This window comes from Elgaria multicarinata, chromosome 23 (assembly GCF_023053635.1).
Source record: "Elgaria multicarinata webbii isolate HBS135686 ecotype San Diego chromosome 23, rElgMul1.1.pri, whole genome shotgun sequence".
Taxonomy (NCBI): Eukaryota; Metazoa; Chordata; class Lepidosauria; order Squamata; family Anguidae; genus Elgaria; species Elgaria multicarinata.
Genome location: NC_086193.1, coordinates 5,002,715 through 5,017,103, shown reverse-complemented (window position 1 = coordinate 5,017,103; position 14,389 = coordinate 5,002,715). Strand labels below are relative to the sequence as shown.

The window sequence follows — 14,389 nt, the reverse complement described above, 5'->3', positions numbered from 1 at the left end:
CCATCACCCTTTCCCAGGGCCATGAAGCCCGAGGCCCTGAGAACAGGCTCTGTCTCAGCGGAAGCTCAGAAATGGCCTTATCCTGAGTGAGGCCAGACTGGCCCACACAGAGGAGGGCCAGGATCTCTTCTCGATCCTCCCAGAGTGTAGGACACGGAATAACGGGCTCAAGTGAGAGGAAGCCAGATTCCGGCTGGACATCAGGAAAAACTTCCTGACTGTTAGAGCAGTGCGACAATGGAATCAGTTCCCTAGGGAGGTTGTGGGCTCTCCCACACTAGAGGCCTGCAAGAGGCAGCTGGACAAGCATCTGTCAGGGATGCTTTAGGGTGGATTCCTGCATTGAGCAGGGGGTTGGACTGGATGGCCTTGTAGGCCCCTTCCAACTCTGCTATTCTATGATTCTGGCAGCGGCGTCTCCCCCAGGGTTTCAGGCAGGGCTTTTTCCTGCCCTACCTGGAAAGGCCGGGAATCAAACCTGGGGACCTTCTGGATGAGAAGTGGATGGTCCACCCCTGAGCGAAGGCTTCTCCACCGCTGCCTACAAAGTAGTGGAGCCCCTGGTTTGTACGCAGAAAGCCTCAGTCTCCGATCTGCTTCGGTCAAAGAGTCGCGGAAAGGCGCTTCGGCTCGGCCCGAGACCCTGCAGAGCAGCTGCCTGCAGGTCTGACTCGTGTGAAGGCAACTTCGTACCTCCTACACAGCCTGAGAAAGTTCAGTGCTGGAATAGCCCTTGTCTGTCAGCGTGCTGGCTCCCCCACCACGCGGGAACAGTGCAGCTTTCCACGCACATGGAAATGTTACTGCCGAAGACAAGGAGTTCTGAAGTTGTCGTAGCACTAAAATCTTTTAGGTTTTGAATTTAACCAAGGCCCGAGTTCGATCCCAGCGGAAGCTGGTTCTCAGGCAGCCGGCTCGGGTCGACTCAGCCTTCCATCTTCCCGAGGTCGGTAAAATGAGTACCCAGTTAGCTGGGGGAAAGGGAATCACGGCCGGGGAAGGCAACGGCAAACCACCCCGCTATAAGGCCTGCCAAGAAAACGTCAGCGAAAGCTGGCGTCCCTCCAAGAGTCAGTAATGACTCAGTGCTTGCACGCAAGGTTCCTTTCCCTGTCCAGGGGTGGAGGGTGCGTCCCTTCCTGGAGTCGGAAGACCTAAAGACGGTCGTGCACGCGCTGGTAACTTCAAGGCTCGACTTCTGCAATGCGCTCCACATAGGGCTACCTTTGTGCCTGGTCCGGAAACTTCAACTAGCCCAAAATAGGGCAGCCAGGCTGGTCACCGGCACACCTAGGGGTGACCACATCACACCAGTCTTAAAATCTCTTCACTGGCTGCCAGTTAGTTTCCGGGCGAAGTACAAAGTGTTGGTCCAGGCTACCTGCGGGATCGCCTCCTCCCGTACAATCCGCCCCACACACTCAGGTCCTCTGGGAAGAATCTACTTCAGCCTGCCAAAACTAGGCTGACGGGTATTACCCAGCGGACCTTTTCTTCTGCCGCTCCCAGATTATGGAATGGCCCGCCGGAGGAAATTCGTCAACTTAACAGTCTTCCGGATTTTAAGAAAGCCATAAAGACTGATCTCTTCCGGCAGGCCTACCCAGCTGAATTTTAAGATGCCTTTTAATAATGTGCTGCTTTTAATAATGTATTAGTTTTAAATGTTTTAATTAGTTATATGATGTTCACATTCGTGTTGTACCCCTCCATGACCCAGAGGGAGGGGCGGGTAACATATAATTTTTTGATGATGGTGATGATGGTGATATTCACAGTAGAGGCCTTCAAGAGGCAGCTGGACAACCATCTGTCAGGGATGCTTTAGGGTGGATTCCTGCATTGAGCAGGGGGTTGGACTAGATGGCCTTGTAGGCCCCTTCCAACTCTGCTATTCTATGATTCTATGATGATGATGTTGTATTCAGCCACGCAAGTTTTTACAGTCCGATTGATTGTGTTGGCAGTCTCATGCAGTTCTTTAGTTCTTCTTCTTGACTTGTTCCGCCTTGGTCCTGTCTTTCTTCCAAGCGGCTCAGAGTGGCCAAGATGGTTCTCTTCATCTTGCCCTATCCTCAAGGCCAGTCCGGGAGCTGCATGGGCGGTGGGTTGTTGTTTTTTTAACCTCGCTTTCCTGGTCAAAGGGCAGGGCTCTAGGCCTGGCGTGGGCACGCTTCAAATTTGTAAGACCTGCTCAGGTCAGCCTTCCCCCAACCCGGTGTCTTCCAGGTGCGTTAGACTGAAGGTCCCATCATGCCATTGGCCACGCTCTCTGGGAACGGTGGCAAATGCCGTCCAAACACATCAAATTGATGGGGGACGGCAGACTTGGGCTTTATGAGAATCACGAGGTCCTCTGACAGGATGGCCTATGAGCCTTCTCAGAGTGCAGGACACGGAATAATGGACTCAAGTTAAAGGAAGCCAGATTCCGGCTGGACATCAGGAAAAACTTCCTGACTGTTAGAGCAGTGCGACAATGGAATCAGTTACCTAGGGAGGTCGTGGGCTCTCCCACACTAGAAGCCTTCAAGAGGCAGCTGGACAACCATCTGTCAGGGATGCTTTAGGGTGGATTCCTGCATTGAGCAGGGGGTTGGACTTGATGGCCTTGTAAGCCCCTTCCAACTTTGCTATTCTATGATTCTATGAATTCTATGATTCTATGATCTGCGTAGACAAGTACAACCTCATATAGATCAAGGATTCTGACCGCCTGATTTAGATGGGGGAAGTCTTTTCGTTGTTGTTGGGAACTGGAAGACGTTACCAACCTCGTGGTAGATCACCCAGCGATCCGCTGGTAAATCCAGGTCTACCTTCTGCCTGCCTGCACGCTACACCGTTGCCAGCTCTGGAAAACTTTTCAAAAGCTGCTTCCCCTACTTATCTATTTATTTGCTGCATTTATATACCGCCCCACAGCTGAAGCTCCCTAGGCTGTTTACAAAAGTTAAAAACAGTAAACGTTAGAATTTAACGTTTACCGTTTTTAATTTTTGTAAGCCGCCCAGAGAGCCTCGGCTATGGGGCGGTATATAAATGCAGCAAATAAATAGATAAACCAATATACAAAGTTTAAAAACATAAAAAGCATAAAAACAACAGTATCCTTATGAAAACAGCTATTCTGGGGTCTGTTAAAAACAAACCAACTCAGCATGTGTTGTTAAATGCTGTTAAATGCCTGGGAGAGGAGAAAAGTCTTAACCTGGTGTCGAAAACATAATTATGTTGGTGCGAGGCGAGCCTCGTCAGGGGGATCGTTCCCACAATTGAGGGGCCACCACTGAAAAGGCCCTCTGCCTTGTTGCCATCCTCTGAGCTTCCCTCGGAGGAGGACCTTAGATGTTGAGCGCAGGGTACGGGGAGGTTCATGTCGGGAGAGGCGTTCCATCAGGTATGGTGGTCCCAAGCCGTGTACTTTTCTCACCCAGAGTTAATTGCTTTCTTGCCGTTGGGGGGTTGTGCTTCAAGGCTTGTATTATGGTATTTTGCCAACTAGGAAGGTTGTACAACCTTCCTCCCTCTTTCCCTCTTTCAGTAATTAGATTGACTTAACGCAACCGAAACACTAAACATTTTAAAGCAACAAGTTTTGCTTTAAAAATCCCATATTGATGTTGTGTTAGTTACCCTAATAAATAAATGGTTGAAGTTAGAGGTGGGCGATTTTTGGCCCTGCAGATAGTTTGGCCTATAAGCCGTGGGCGAAAACTAGGGCTGTGCACGGAACCCCCCCCCCCCGAACTGCTTCGTGGTCCGATCCGCAACTTTCGGATTGGGCCGATCCGCTTCCGGTTGATCCGACCCTTCCCCGCTCCGCGGAGCGCGATCTGGAGGGGCGGATTGAGATTTTGCCTCCTCTCCGTACTTACTTGCCTCCGTGGCGGATGGTGGAGGCAGGTAAGTGGGGGCAAAATGGGGGCCGAATAAGCCTCCCTCGCCCCTGCCCCCTTGGCTCTGCTGCCGTTGCTGCACGGACTGTGGTGCCGGCACCAGGTGAGCCCATTCCCCCTCCCACTTACCTGCATTTGGAGCTCCAGATGGAGGCGAACCGCTTCGCCTCGATCCGCAGCTCCCCCGACCCGCTTTGGATCCGCCTTTGGCGGAGGCGGATCGGGTCGCTCCACTCCGGATTCGCGATCCGAATCGGAGCAGAGCACAGCCCTCGCGAAAACATCTGCCCATGCCTGGACTTGAAGGGTTTAGCTGCATCCTTTGGGAACCTCGAGCCAAAACGCTCTGAAATACTTTTGATGCTTAAAAATCTCCCTTGCGCTCTCCCCGTCATCGAGATCTTCTGATTTTTTTAAAATGCCAAGCTCAGAGTGAATTGCATCCTCTTCTCCCCTTCCCTTTTTGTCTCACAGGTAACTAGGACTTCTACCTCAACCCAACGTGACCTATGCAAGGAAAACGTGGACCAACTTCTCTCCGCTTCCACCGAAGGTGCTCGCCTCAACTGCTTAAGGGTTTCTGCTTTCCCATCGCCCCTTTTTCTTTTACTACTGGACAAAGACATAAGTCATAAAAATAAAACCGGAGGAAAGAAAATGCTACTGTGAATCTAAGTTAAATATATATATATATATATAGATAATAGATATAAATATATATATTCAAACTGCGGAAGAAGATGCTTAGAAACAGCTCCAGTTTGTATTGTTGATAGTTTAGATATTTATATATTTTTAAATGTTTAAATCACACACACACACACACATACACACACACGAGAGTTTTTGGGTTCCACCTGAAGTCGACCTGAAAATTTAAAAAAAGAGAGAAAGAGTGCGCGAGAGAGGAAGACTTTAATAATGAAATAACAATTCTTTCTGGAAATAAAGGAACGGCTCACCAGCAGAGATGTGACACAGCTTCTCTTGGTGCTATTGACATCCGACAAACTGTGCCTCTCCAGTCCAACCAAACTCATGGTGCTTTTTTCCTCTACCCCCCCGCCCTTTTATTTTTTATTTTTTGGCCTGGTGGGGACTACTGAGACTGAGCCATGTTGTTCCTGCACGACGTTTGGCTTCTTATTTATCCTGCCTGCTCCGCTTGATGTATGGCAACTGGCTAGTTTTAGTAGCGGAGCAGGGAGGCAGTGAATTGGTGGCGGAGCTTGGGCGGGGGGTGGGGAGCACTTTTGAAAGCTGTTTTACATATATCTATCTATCTAGAGAGATAGATATAGATGGTAATGCATATTGCAAGCAGAAAAGCGATCATCACACCCATAACTCCCCCCACACCCACCCGTTCTAGCCCCCTGACAGAATTCAGCTGCGGTGCTCATGGGTGACCTCTCGCCCCGAAGAAACAGGCATTCAGATTACACAGGTGTATTTTGAAATGGGTGTGTGTGTGTGGCTGGGCTTTGCCTTAACTGTTTGACAGCCAAAGGTTTGCATAAAAAGTCGAGGGGCTGTTTCACGTGGTGGTGGCGGTGACGATTTTCTCTTCGGCTAAAGGCATGGGTGATGATTGAAGCGGCCCCTGCCATTCCAGGTGGCTGGTTCACTTTGGGCGACTCAGTATCACAGGGAGGCATTTGCGTATGACCGGACACTGTCGGGCCAACGCCCACATCCGTTCTGATCCCGTAAGGCTGGCTAGCGAAGCCTCCGTCTTCATCTCCCGGGTCCTGGTGGCCTTCCAGATAGTGTTGGACTCCAGCTAGACTCCTAGCCAGCATGCCCAGTGGTCAGGGATGGTAGCCACAGATCCAACTCCTAACACGCCCCCCTCTCCAACTGCTCTATTAAAGATCTCAGTGATTTGGGTTCCCTCTTCCTTCCTTTCCTTGTATTTTTTTTTTTAAAAAAAAGATCATGTTTTCCCATAGCTTTTGACATGCGATCTTTTGGGCTTCGCGTTGCTGGGGGAATCCAGTCTTAAGTTCTCGGCGAGGTGGACGGTCGTCCAGCCGTAAGGTTTGCCCTCCCTCTGGAGCATTTAAGCAACCTTATGGTGGTTGATCGACACCTTTGTCCTTAGGAAGCAAGGATATTCCCACCCGGTGCTCTCCTCTAACCCCCCCTTTGTAGCAGATGCCCCTGTGGGATTTAACGGGGCCACACGTGCGCAAGCCACCACGGCCTCTGGGGTCGCTCAGAGTGTTTTTTGGTCAATCTTGAGGAAGCCAACAACTGATACCGGGGTTAGGCGGCTTTCAGCTTCATTTACTGGATTCATTTGTTCAACGTACAACGTGTTCTCCGTTTGTTTTGTTTTCATTAGCAAGGTTTCGATACTTGATTGAGAAACAGCTTTGCCTTCGCATGTTTTATCCCCTCCAGCGCGCGCTCGTCTTTCTTTATTTTTTGTACCGCTTTTGCTTTCCCGTAGCCATCCGGAGAAGACGCACACCACGATCGAACTTAATCCTTGCATCCTGCTTAATCTATCGGGTGCATTTAAAAATCGTCGTCACCATTTGCGACTCGGGTGCTTCGGGGTACAGGAGGAAAAAGACAGCGCCACTTCTGGGAACGCCACACACGTTTTGCACAGACGTGGTGGCCAAATTTATTGAAAGGGTTTTGTAGGCTTTTTCATTTTTCTATTAGGTTGTGTCCGTAGTAAAAGACGGAAGGGGTGGTTTCATTTATTCAAGCGTGTACAAAGCAGGAAAGGGAGAAGGATGAAACTTCTCCGGGCGGATCCTTGCTCTGGGTCTAGGGTAGCTTTGAACCAAGAACGAGGAAGGAGAATTGCAATAACGTAACTTCAACAGGGGCGAGGCGGAATTGCTTTGGCGCTCCGTTGTTGTAGAAAATAAGCTTCCGAAAGGTGGTTTGGAATGGCAGCGGCAGTGTGTGTCCCCCTCTCATTTCTGACAGCTTTGGAACACACACACACACACATTTTCCCTTCAACAAGGCATCTAAGCTCTGTCTTGCTCTGGTGCAGAGTCACATTTTGTTTCGTTTCTTTACGCGCTAGGTCTCGGGTCGGCAACACCTCTAGAGCAATCCTCACCTACTTGGGCCACTCTGGATGCTTTGGACTACGATACCTAGCGACAATTTTCAACACACACACACACCAGCCGCTTTTTCATTTCAGGGTTCACCCAACCTTTACTCCCTTAGAGAGAGTGTTGGTTGCAGGGGTGGGATAGTTACTCAAGCGAAGGCATTTCTGGTGCTTCCTTGGGAGGCTCTTAAAATCCTGTCCCCCTTATCAAATTCTCCTGGGGGGAACTGGGCTTTCCCCCTTCATAAACGGCGTACCATGTCTCCCTATTGTAGGGTCCCAGCCAACGCCCCGGTGCAGCGCCCCGCGCCCCCCGTGTTTGCCGAATTCTTACGGGGAAGACGCGCGATTTCAATTTCAGGGCTTTTCTTTTTACGGCCATTTTGGGCGTGTTGTGGCCTCTTGACACCTTCCTCAGAACCCACTGAGAGGTACTTCTTCCCCCGGGGGGTGGGGTTGGTATGGGTGCTCGAATCCGGCGCTTTTGAATGCCGTTGCTGTGACTGCCTCGGTCCTGGGGGTGGGTTGTTGCGCGGATAGGTCACCGGGTTGAAATTCACACGGGTCGGGTAGCAGAATGGAGCAGGGGGCTGTTTTGACGCACTCCCACGTCTCCTGAACCCGAGACGACGCACTGCCACCACGATGTTTGTGGAGCCAGAACCGCACGGTGCTTTTCCTGTGTCGTTTCTCCCCCCCCCCCCCCGGCCACTTCTGCTGGACCATCTTTGCCCAAAAAGCCAGTTCACCTGACGATCAAATATCACTTGTTCACCATGCTGTCCTCTCGCTCTGCTTTCACTGCTTATCCCAGCTTTGGCTGCAAGGTGTGCTATGAGAGTAGTTCTCCTTTTTTTAAAATTTTTTTTGGAGAATTCTTTTGGGGAAACTCCGGCCGGCTCTGTCCAACCAGGAAGAGAAAGCTTCCTCCCACTGTAAAAAGGTGCCAGTAATTTTGTGATGCAGCTGGCTGCTCCTTGGACACTAAGGTGTTCCTTAATAGGCATTTTCGTTTGTTCTGGTCTTTTGGCATCGCTGACAATGTCGCCCTCTCTATAGATCGACTGGGTCCCTCTGGTGAGGCTGTTTAAGGGAGAGGTGCCGGTTCTCTCGATGCTTCTCGCTCTTTCTGCGTTAAAGTCTTGGAGCAAGTGGCTGTGTTGGTAGAGGCCTTATTCCTGATGATTCTAAGATTCAGTCAACGGAGTTCTGCTTTTCGAAGGCCGTGGGGATTGCGACTTCTAAAAAACCGCAGCACCCATGTTTCTGGACACAATTGGAACTCCTAGCATATGCAGAGAAGAAACAACATATTAGCATATACTTCCCCCATCCCGATTAAGGAGGTTCAGGGTTCCTAAAACTCTGGATGCAAGGACTTCCTTCTGGCTCCTATATTTCTGCATCTGGGTGGGGTTCAGGAGATGCAGTTTATTATTTCGTGTTCCTTAGCAGTGTCAGCCAGTAAGGAAACCGCCCAGAATTTGTCTTGATTGGTTGCCAAATTCTTGACCACCCATCTTGCCTGGGTAAATCTGTGTGGACTTCTGTTCAGTTGCTAAATAGGCCGGGTAGAGACTCTTCCGTCCCCAGTGGTCTGGCACACCCCACATTTTCTTGTGTTCTCGCCACTGTTGGGAGATTTGTGTGTGTGACGGAAATGCCTCCATGCACTCCCTCTCTCCATCTTTATCTCACCCCCCACCCTGGGCCGGCCTTTAATCCTAACCCTTTTTAAATGTTTTAAGTTCCAGTGAAGTTAGTGTCTGCTTTTCGCAATCCGTCTCCAGCTGCTTCCAAATCTTTATCCCTGGGTTCAAAATGGAAGTGGGGAATCTATCACGTGCTTGTATGTTGCCAAACGCAGGGGGTAGAATTGTACTGCTGTAGGATTTTATTTTTAAAATGACAACCAACTGCGTCCGATTTCTCAACGCCGTGTTCTTGGGCAATCTCTGATTTGTCCCTAAACTGTGACAAGATCATGAAACGTTTGCCCGGTCACACCACCTCTTTTATGCAAACTTGAAGACAGTTCACTACCTACCTTGCCGTATTTGTTCCGCAGGAAGGAAGATGATTCTGGGTAGGAATAGAACTCGAAAATGCAACTTGCGTCAGTTGCTTGAACCCTAGTGTCCAGTCATGAATGTGGGCCCAGCAGAAGGAAGGATACGGCGTGTGCTCAGGTGGAGGAAGGATTTCCCATACCTGGTGCAAGTGGGAGAACTTCCTTCACTTAGGCCTCTGTTCTGCAGCCTTTTTGAAAAGCACCCTTCTCTGGTGTGCGGCATGCGTCCTTCATTTCCATTCTGCTCCTGCCCTTAACGTCGTTTCCCTGCCCAAAACGTTGATTTTGCAGCTCGGCACTTCAAAAGCGCCTCCCCGAGCCGTGTTTGGCCAAGGGGGCGATGGGAACGCAGCTCCTGTTCTCAGTATAAGCAAGTGGAAGGATAAATAAGTGTTCCGTTTAAGGTATTGCAAAATACGGGGGACGCTGGCCAAAGCCGCCTGACCTTGGAAGTCAATCTGACCTTTTCATTAGCTGTTCAGACCCGGGTCATAAAGTTTCTTGAAGAAAAGCCTGTGGATCCATCCTCACCAAAGGCCCGCCTTACTCCACTGTGGGCTCACAATTTCTTGCTGGTGCTGTTTATCTGCAAGAACTTCACGAAAGCAGAAACCTCATTTGTGAAGCTGGTCTTGTTGGTGTTGAGGTCTGGAACACCTCCTTTTCTGTCCTGAAGAATACAGATTCTGTCGAATTGCAAAGGGAAAACCATCACGTGGTTTTGCCGTAATTACGTTTGTGTGTGTGCGTGTGTGCGTGTGTGTGTGCGTGGGGACGTACTAGTTCAGCTACGAACACTTAAACCTGACCCTCCACTGCAGAATATGGTGCTATTGATGTGTCTGTTTTCCCTGTCCAACCCGGGATCGTCCTCGTCCAGGGTTATCTTACTCTTCTAACCACTGTGGAGGCGATTTCGTTGCTGTCCTCGATAAATCTGTTTCTTCGTGCTTTTCTAATGTAGGGCTCCTACACTTTTTTAATAAAAAATAAAATAAAAGCATGCTTGCTTTCTGGATTGAAATCTACGTTATCAATGCCTGAACAATGAATTGATGGCACCCTTTTGATTTGTGTGACGGGGTGTGTGTCCTTTGCTACTTCCCCCATCCCCCGGGTCCGCTTTTAATAGCTTTGCTGCTTTTGTGTCCTTATATTCGGGTCCGACGCCTAAACGTTGTTAAGCACATCTCCGGCGCAAAAAATGACGAGTCAAGGAATTTTGTAATCCTCTGCGAATGACGAGAGCGACGGGTTAAATTGGGAGGTTTGTTACGAAGTGTTGGTGTACTCCTTCGAAGGGTGAGGGGTGTGTGTGTTTGCAAGCAATTGCAGCAGCAACAATGGGAGTTTGTTTTAGTATTAAAAGCACAGTTTGCTTCAAAGTAAAAGTATGGGGGTTTGGGTGATGGAGACACGTACTAGTGTGTCGTTCCAAGAAACATACAGATAGGAAGATTGACAGGGAACTGAGTGGGCTTTCACTGGGGACGAAGACATCTTTTCAGTACATCTACAGAGACCCGAGTCCTGCAAGAAATGACGAAACCCCTGCCCCGTCTTCCAAGTTTTATGTGAGCCTTGCTGGGTTCTTAATACCCAGTGAGATCTTTTTACGAGTTCACCTGTGTGATCCCTGTTCATCACTGGGAGAGGCATTTGTGGGACTCTGAATGAGCATGTGTGTGCCTGAACCTAATTTCCACAATCTGTTTTCATGTTTACCTGCAGGAGATTATTAATTCACCAGAGGTGACCAGGCAGGTGACCATTTTACAGAGCTGGGGAGCTTCATGAGATGAACCCTATTCAGTACTTTAAAATTCTAGGTTTCCCCGCAACAAACAGGGCCCTCCCGGATCAGTAGTCATAGAGCCTTTTAGAAAAACCCTAGCCTGGTGGACTGGTGGGTTTTATTTTTAAGAATGAGGTAAGGAAAACTTGGGTAGAGCAGCCTAGCTAATTTTGCCACTTTTTTCATTCTGCATTTCTCAGCCCTCCAGAGTTGCTCTGCTCTTTAAATTTTTATTTCAGCGAGTGGAAGTCTACCTTGCAGACGGGGAGTTGAAAGGGGAGGGGGGATATTCAGTCAGTGATGGGAAACTGCTGCTGCTCAGGAATTCATTTGTAAAATGTAAAAAAGAAATGAGAATCAATTTGTAAATGGATTGAAGGGAGTACCCATTTTCTTAAGAGGTGGCGATATGGGATGTTCTTTCATAGGGACTAGAAACTTGATTTGTACACATTAGCCCATGAAAATGAAATTTATTTAAAATTCAAACCCTCTAAGGTGTCTTTGGTTTGTCTTTTTTAAAAACTTTGCTCCATAAGTTTGACCTGTCATTCTTCCATAGAACTCATGTGAATCTTCTGGCGTATGTATATATGTATGTAATAATAATCTTATCTATATATTTTCCACCCTTCTGACCTTTCCAGTTCTCTGCACTGCAAAGTTTTCTTTCCTTTCTAATCTCCACTTCGAATCTCCCCGCACTTCACCTTGATTTGTAATTGGGGGAAAAATGGCTTTGAAGTTTGTCTTTATATTAAAAAAAAAATATGTATGTATTTTAATACACTGTACATTGTGGTGCTTCTATCCTTCTGAAGTTGGCTGATTTCTTTCTAGAGGGAAGTCAAAAAGCGTTGGGCAAACTCATCCACCCAACGATAGGTGTGTGTGTGTGTGTGTGTGTGTGTGTGTGTGTGTGTGTAAACCAGGAGGGCCACGTTTTGCCTGCATTTGCCTGAGGTTATGCACCTGTTCCAGGGTGATCCAGAAGAACATCCCTTGTGTGTGTTTTTTAATATTAAGAACATAAGACGTGCCCTGCTGGATCAAACCGAGGGTCCATCTAGTCTAGCACTCTGTTCATACAGTGGCCAACCAGCCATCGGCCAGGGATGAACAAGCAGGACATGGTGCAACAGCACCCTCCCACCCACGCTCCCCAGCAACTAGTGCACACAGGCTTACTGCCTCGAATACTGGAGATAGCACACAACCATTAGGGCTAGTAGCTCTGTATAGCCTTCTCCTCCAGGAATTGATCCAACCCCCTTTTGAAACCATCCAGATTGGTGGCCATCACTACATCTTGTGGTCGTGAGTTCCATCATTTATCTCTGCGCTGTGTGAAGGAGGACTTCCTTTTATTTGTCCTGGATCTCCCACCCATCAGCTTCATGGGATGACCCCGTTGGGTTCTAGTATTTTGAAAGAGGGAGAAAAATGTCTCCCTATCCACGTTCTCCACACCAGGCATCATTTTGTACACCTCTAATGTAGTCGCTGTTGTATATACCATATGCAATATCCAATCTAGCAAAACAGGCAGCCCCTCTCCTTCCAAAATCAAGGGTTTCTAGATTCTGATGCCAGCATAAAAGAAAGCTTCCGTTGAGTACCCCCCCTCCCCAAACACACACAAAGGGTGTCTACATTAAGGAGAAAACTATGCACCCGTACCAGTGGTTCTTTTTGAGTCTTTCTGCATTTATGATGGACTCCTTTAAACAGCAAGCACAGGTTTTTGAATTTAAAGCTTCCCCTCCCCGCAATGCTATTCTGTTCAATGAAACAGCACCATCTAGTGGCAAAATCCCATAATTTAAATACTACATTATCATGGTTTTTTTTAAGAAGTGGGATTACCAGGGGAAAGCACGGGCGACATCCTGGAGGTTGACAGCGTCATGTAAAGGACTTGCAAACTTCCATGAGTGGCCAATCATAAGCATGCAATGAATTTAGAATTTAATCAAAGGATTTTGGCCGGGAGACTTACCCAAGTTCAGTAGGGAGAGGCTACTGAGACAGGTGTATAAAAACGTCCCCAGAGCAGCATTACCGGGACGTGTGAAAATATCTTTCGACAAACTATTGCCAAAGCCCTTTTTTCCGTTCTTGTGTTTGGGTCTGTGAGAATTCATGGCTATCAGTGCATCTGTGGCTCCCAGGGCAACCCCAAAACACATCACCAGGAAGGATGTGGGTTTGCTTCTCTTGCTACAGAACGTGGTGCCCAGTGGTGTGATCCCCTGATTCAGCAGGGAAGTTTGCGAGAGCTTTTCTTTTTTCAAAGCCAAGGGACTGGGGAGAGAAGGGGGACCCTACGCTCCTTTAAACTAAATTAGAAATTATTACTTGGCAACAGAGACCCTAAAGAAGGTGTGGAACATATGGACTCCAGATGTGGGATTGCAAATTCCACTACTACTTGCCAAAACACCCGATAGTGATGGATGATGGAAACTGCAGTCAGGAAGGTCAGATATACCCCACCTCCCTTGCCCTAAGGGCTGTATTTTACGGCTGCAGCAAGCAGTGCACTCTCTTGCACGCACACACACATCAACTGAATGAAAGTTCAACCAGCGGTGTTTCATATACACAATCCAAAGAGAAAGCTTAGCTAAGTAATTTTGTCTTTAACCAGATCTGTCTGTAGAGACAGGCTTGTCATTTAGGAGAGAAAAATTGCAACGATATCGCTGGGAAGCAAATCTCCGCAGGAGCCAATGGAAAACAGTAAGATTGGAGGCCTTTGGCGTGTGTTTTTGGGATCGAGACCGTCCGCCGGGCTGGGTCGTCCTCTGGGGGCCACGGGATGAGGGGGAAGAGGGGGTTCCCTGCAGCTGGGCAGCCTGGAGCAAGAGAACTGGGCATGTTTAGGCTGGAGAAGAGAAGATTGAGGGGAGACATGATAGCACTCTTCAAATCCTTGAAAGGTTGTCACACAGAGGAGGGCCAGGATCTCTTCTCGATCCTCCCAGAGTGCAGGACACGGAATAACGGACTCAGGTTACAGGAAGCCAGATTCCAGCTGGACATCAGGAAAAACTTCCTGACTGTTAGAGCAGTGCGACAATGGAACCAGTTACCTAGGGAGGTGGTAACTAGAGGCCTTCAAGAGGCAGCTGGACAACCATCTGTCAGGGATGCTTTAGGGTGGATTCCTGCACTGAGCAGGGGGTTGGACTCGATGGCCTTGTAGGCCCCTTCCAACTCCGCTGTTCTATGATTCTATGACTGGTCCTGGTAACCAAGAGTGTCTAGGACCATCTTTCAGGCTGTGAACCTTTAGCCCAGGGGGCCAAATCCTGCCCTCTCCAGAGTTCCCAGATGGCCACAATTGTTGGGCGGTTTCCTGGCTTTTCTGCAATTCCTGTCCCCCCTCTCTAAAAGGCTGAACTGCCCTCTGCTAAAGCTTAGTTATTGGCAGAGCTTTAAGCTACAATAGGCTGGTATATTATTTTTTTTTTTGAAGTTTTGGCCTCGCCTCTTTTTGCCCACCCCTGGAAGCGTCTCTGAAATCGCATTCAGCT

The 14,389-nt window shown here is 48.6% G+C and overlaps 1 protein-coding gene across 4 annotated transcripts in view; it reads left to right on the top strand.

Moving 5' to 3' along the window:
* The window catches only part of DOT1L (DOT1 like histone lysine methyltransferase), a 111,907-nt gene extending 104,070 nt beyond the window's left edge, over nt 1-7,837 (top strand). For all 4 annotated transcript variants that reach the window (XM_063147169.1, XM_063147168.1, XM_063147170.1 and 1 more), the window contains one exon: nt 4,374-7,837. Coding sequence is in view for 1 of the 4 variants with exons in the window: in XM_063147170.1 (XP_063003240.1) it covers nt 4,374-4,381 (8 nt within the window). In the remaining 3 variants the exon portion in view is untranslated. The remainder of the gene's footprint in view (nt 1-4,373) is intronic.
* The last annotated feature ends 6,552 nt before the right edge of the window (nt 7,838-14,389 follow it).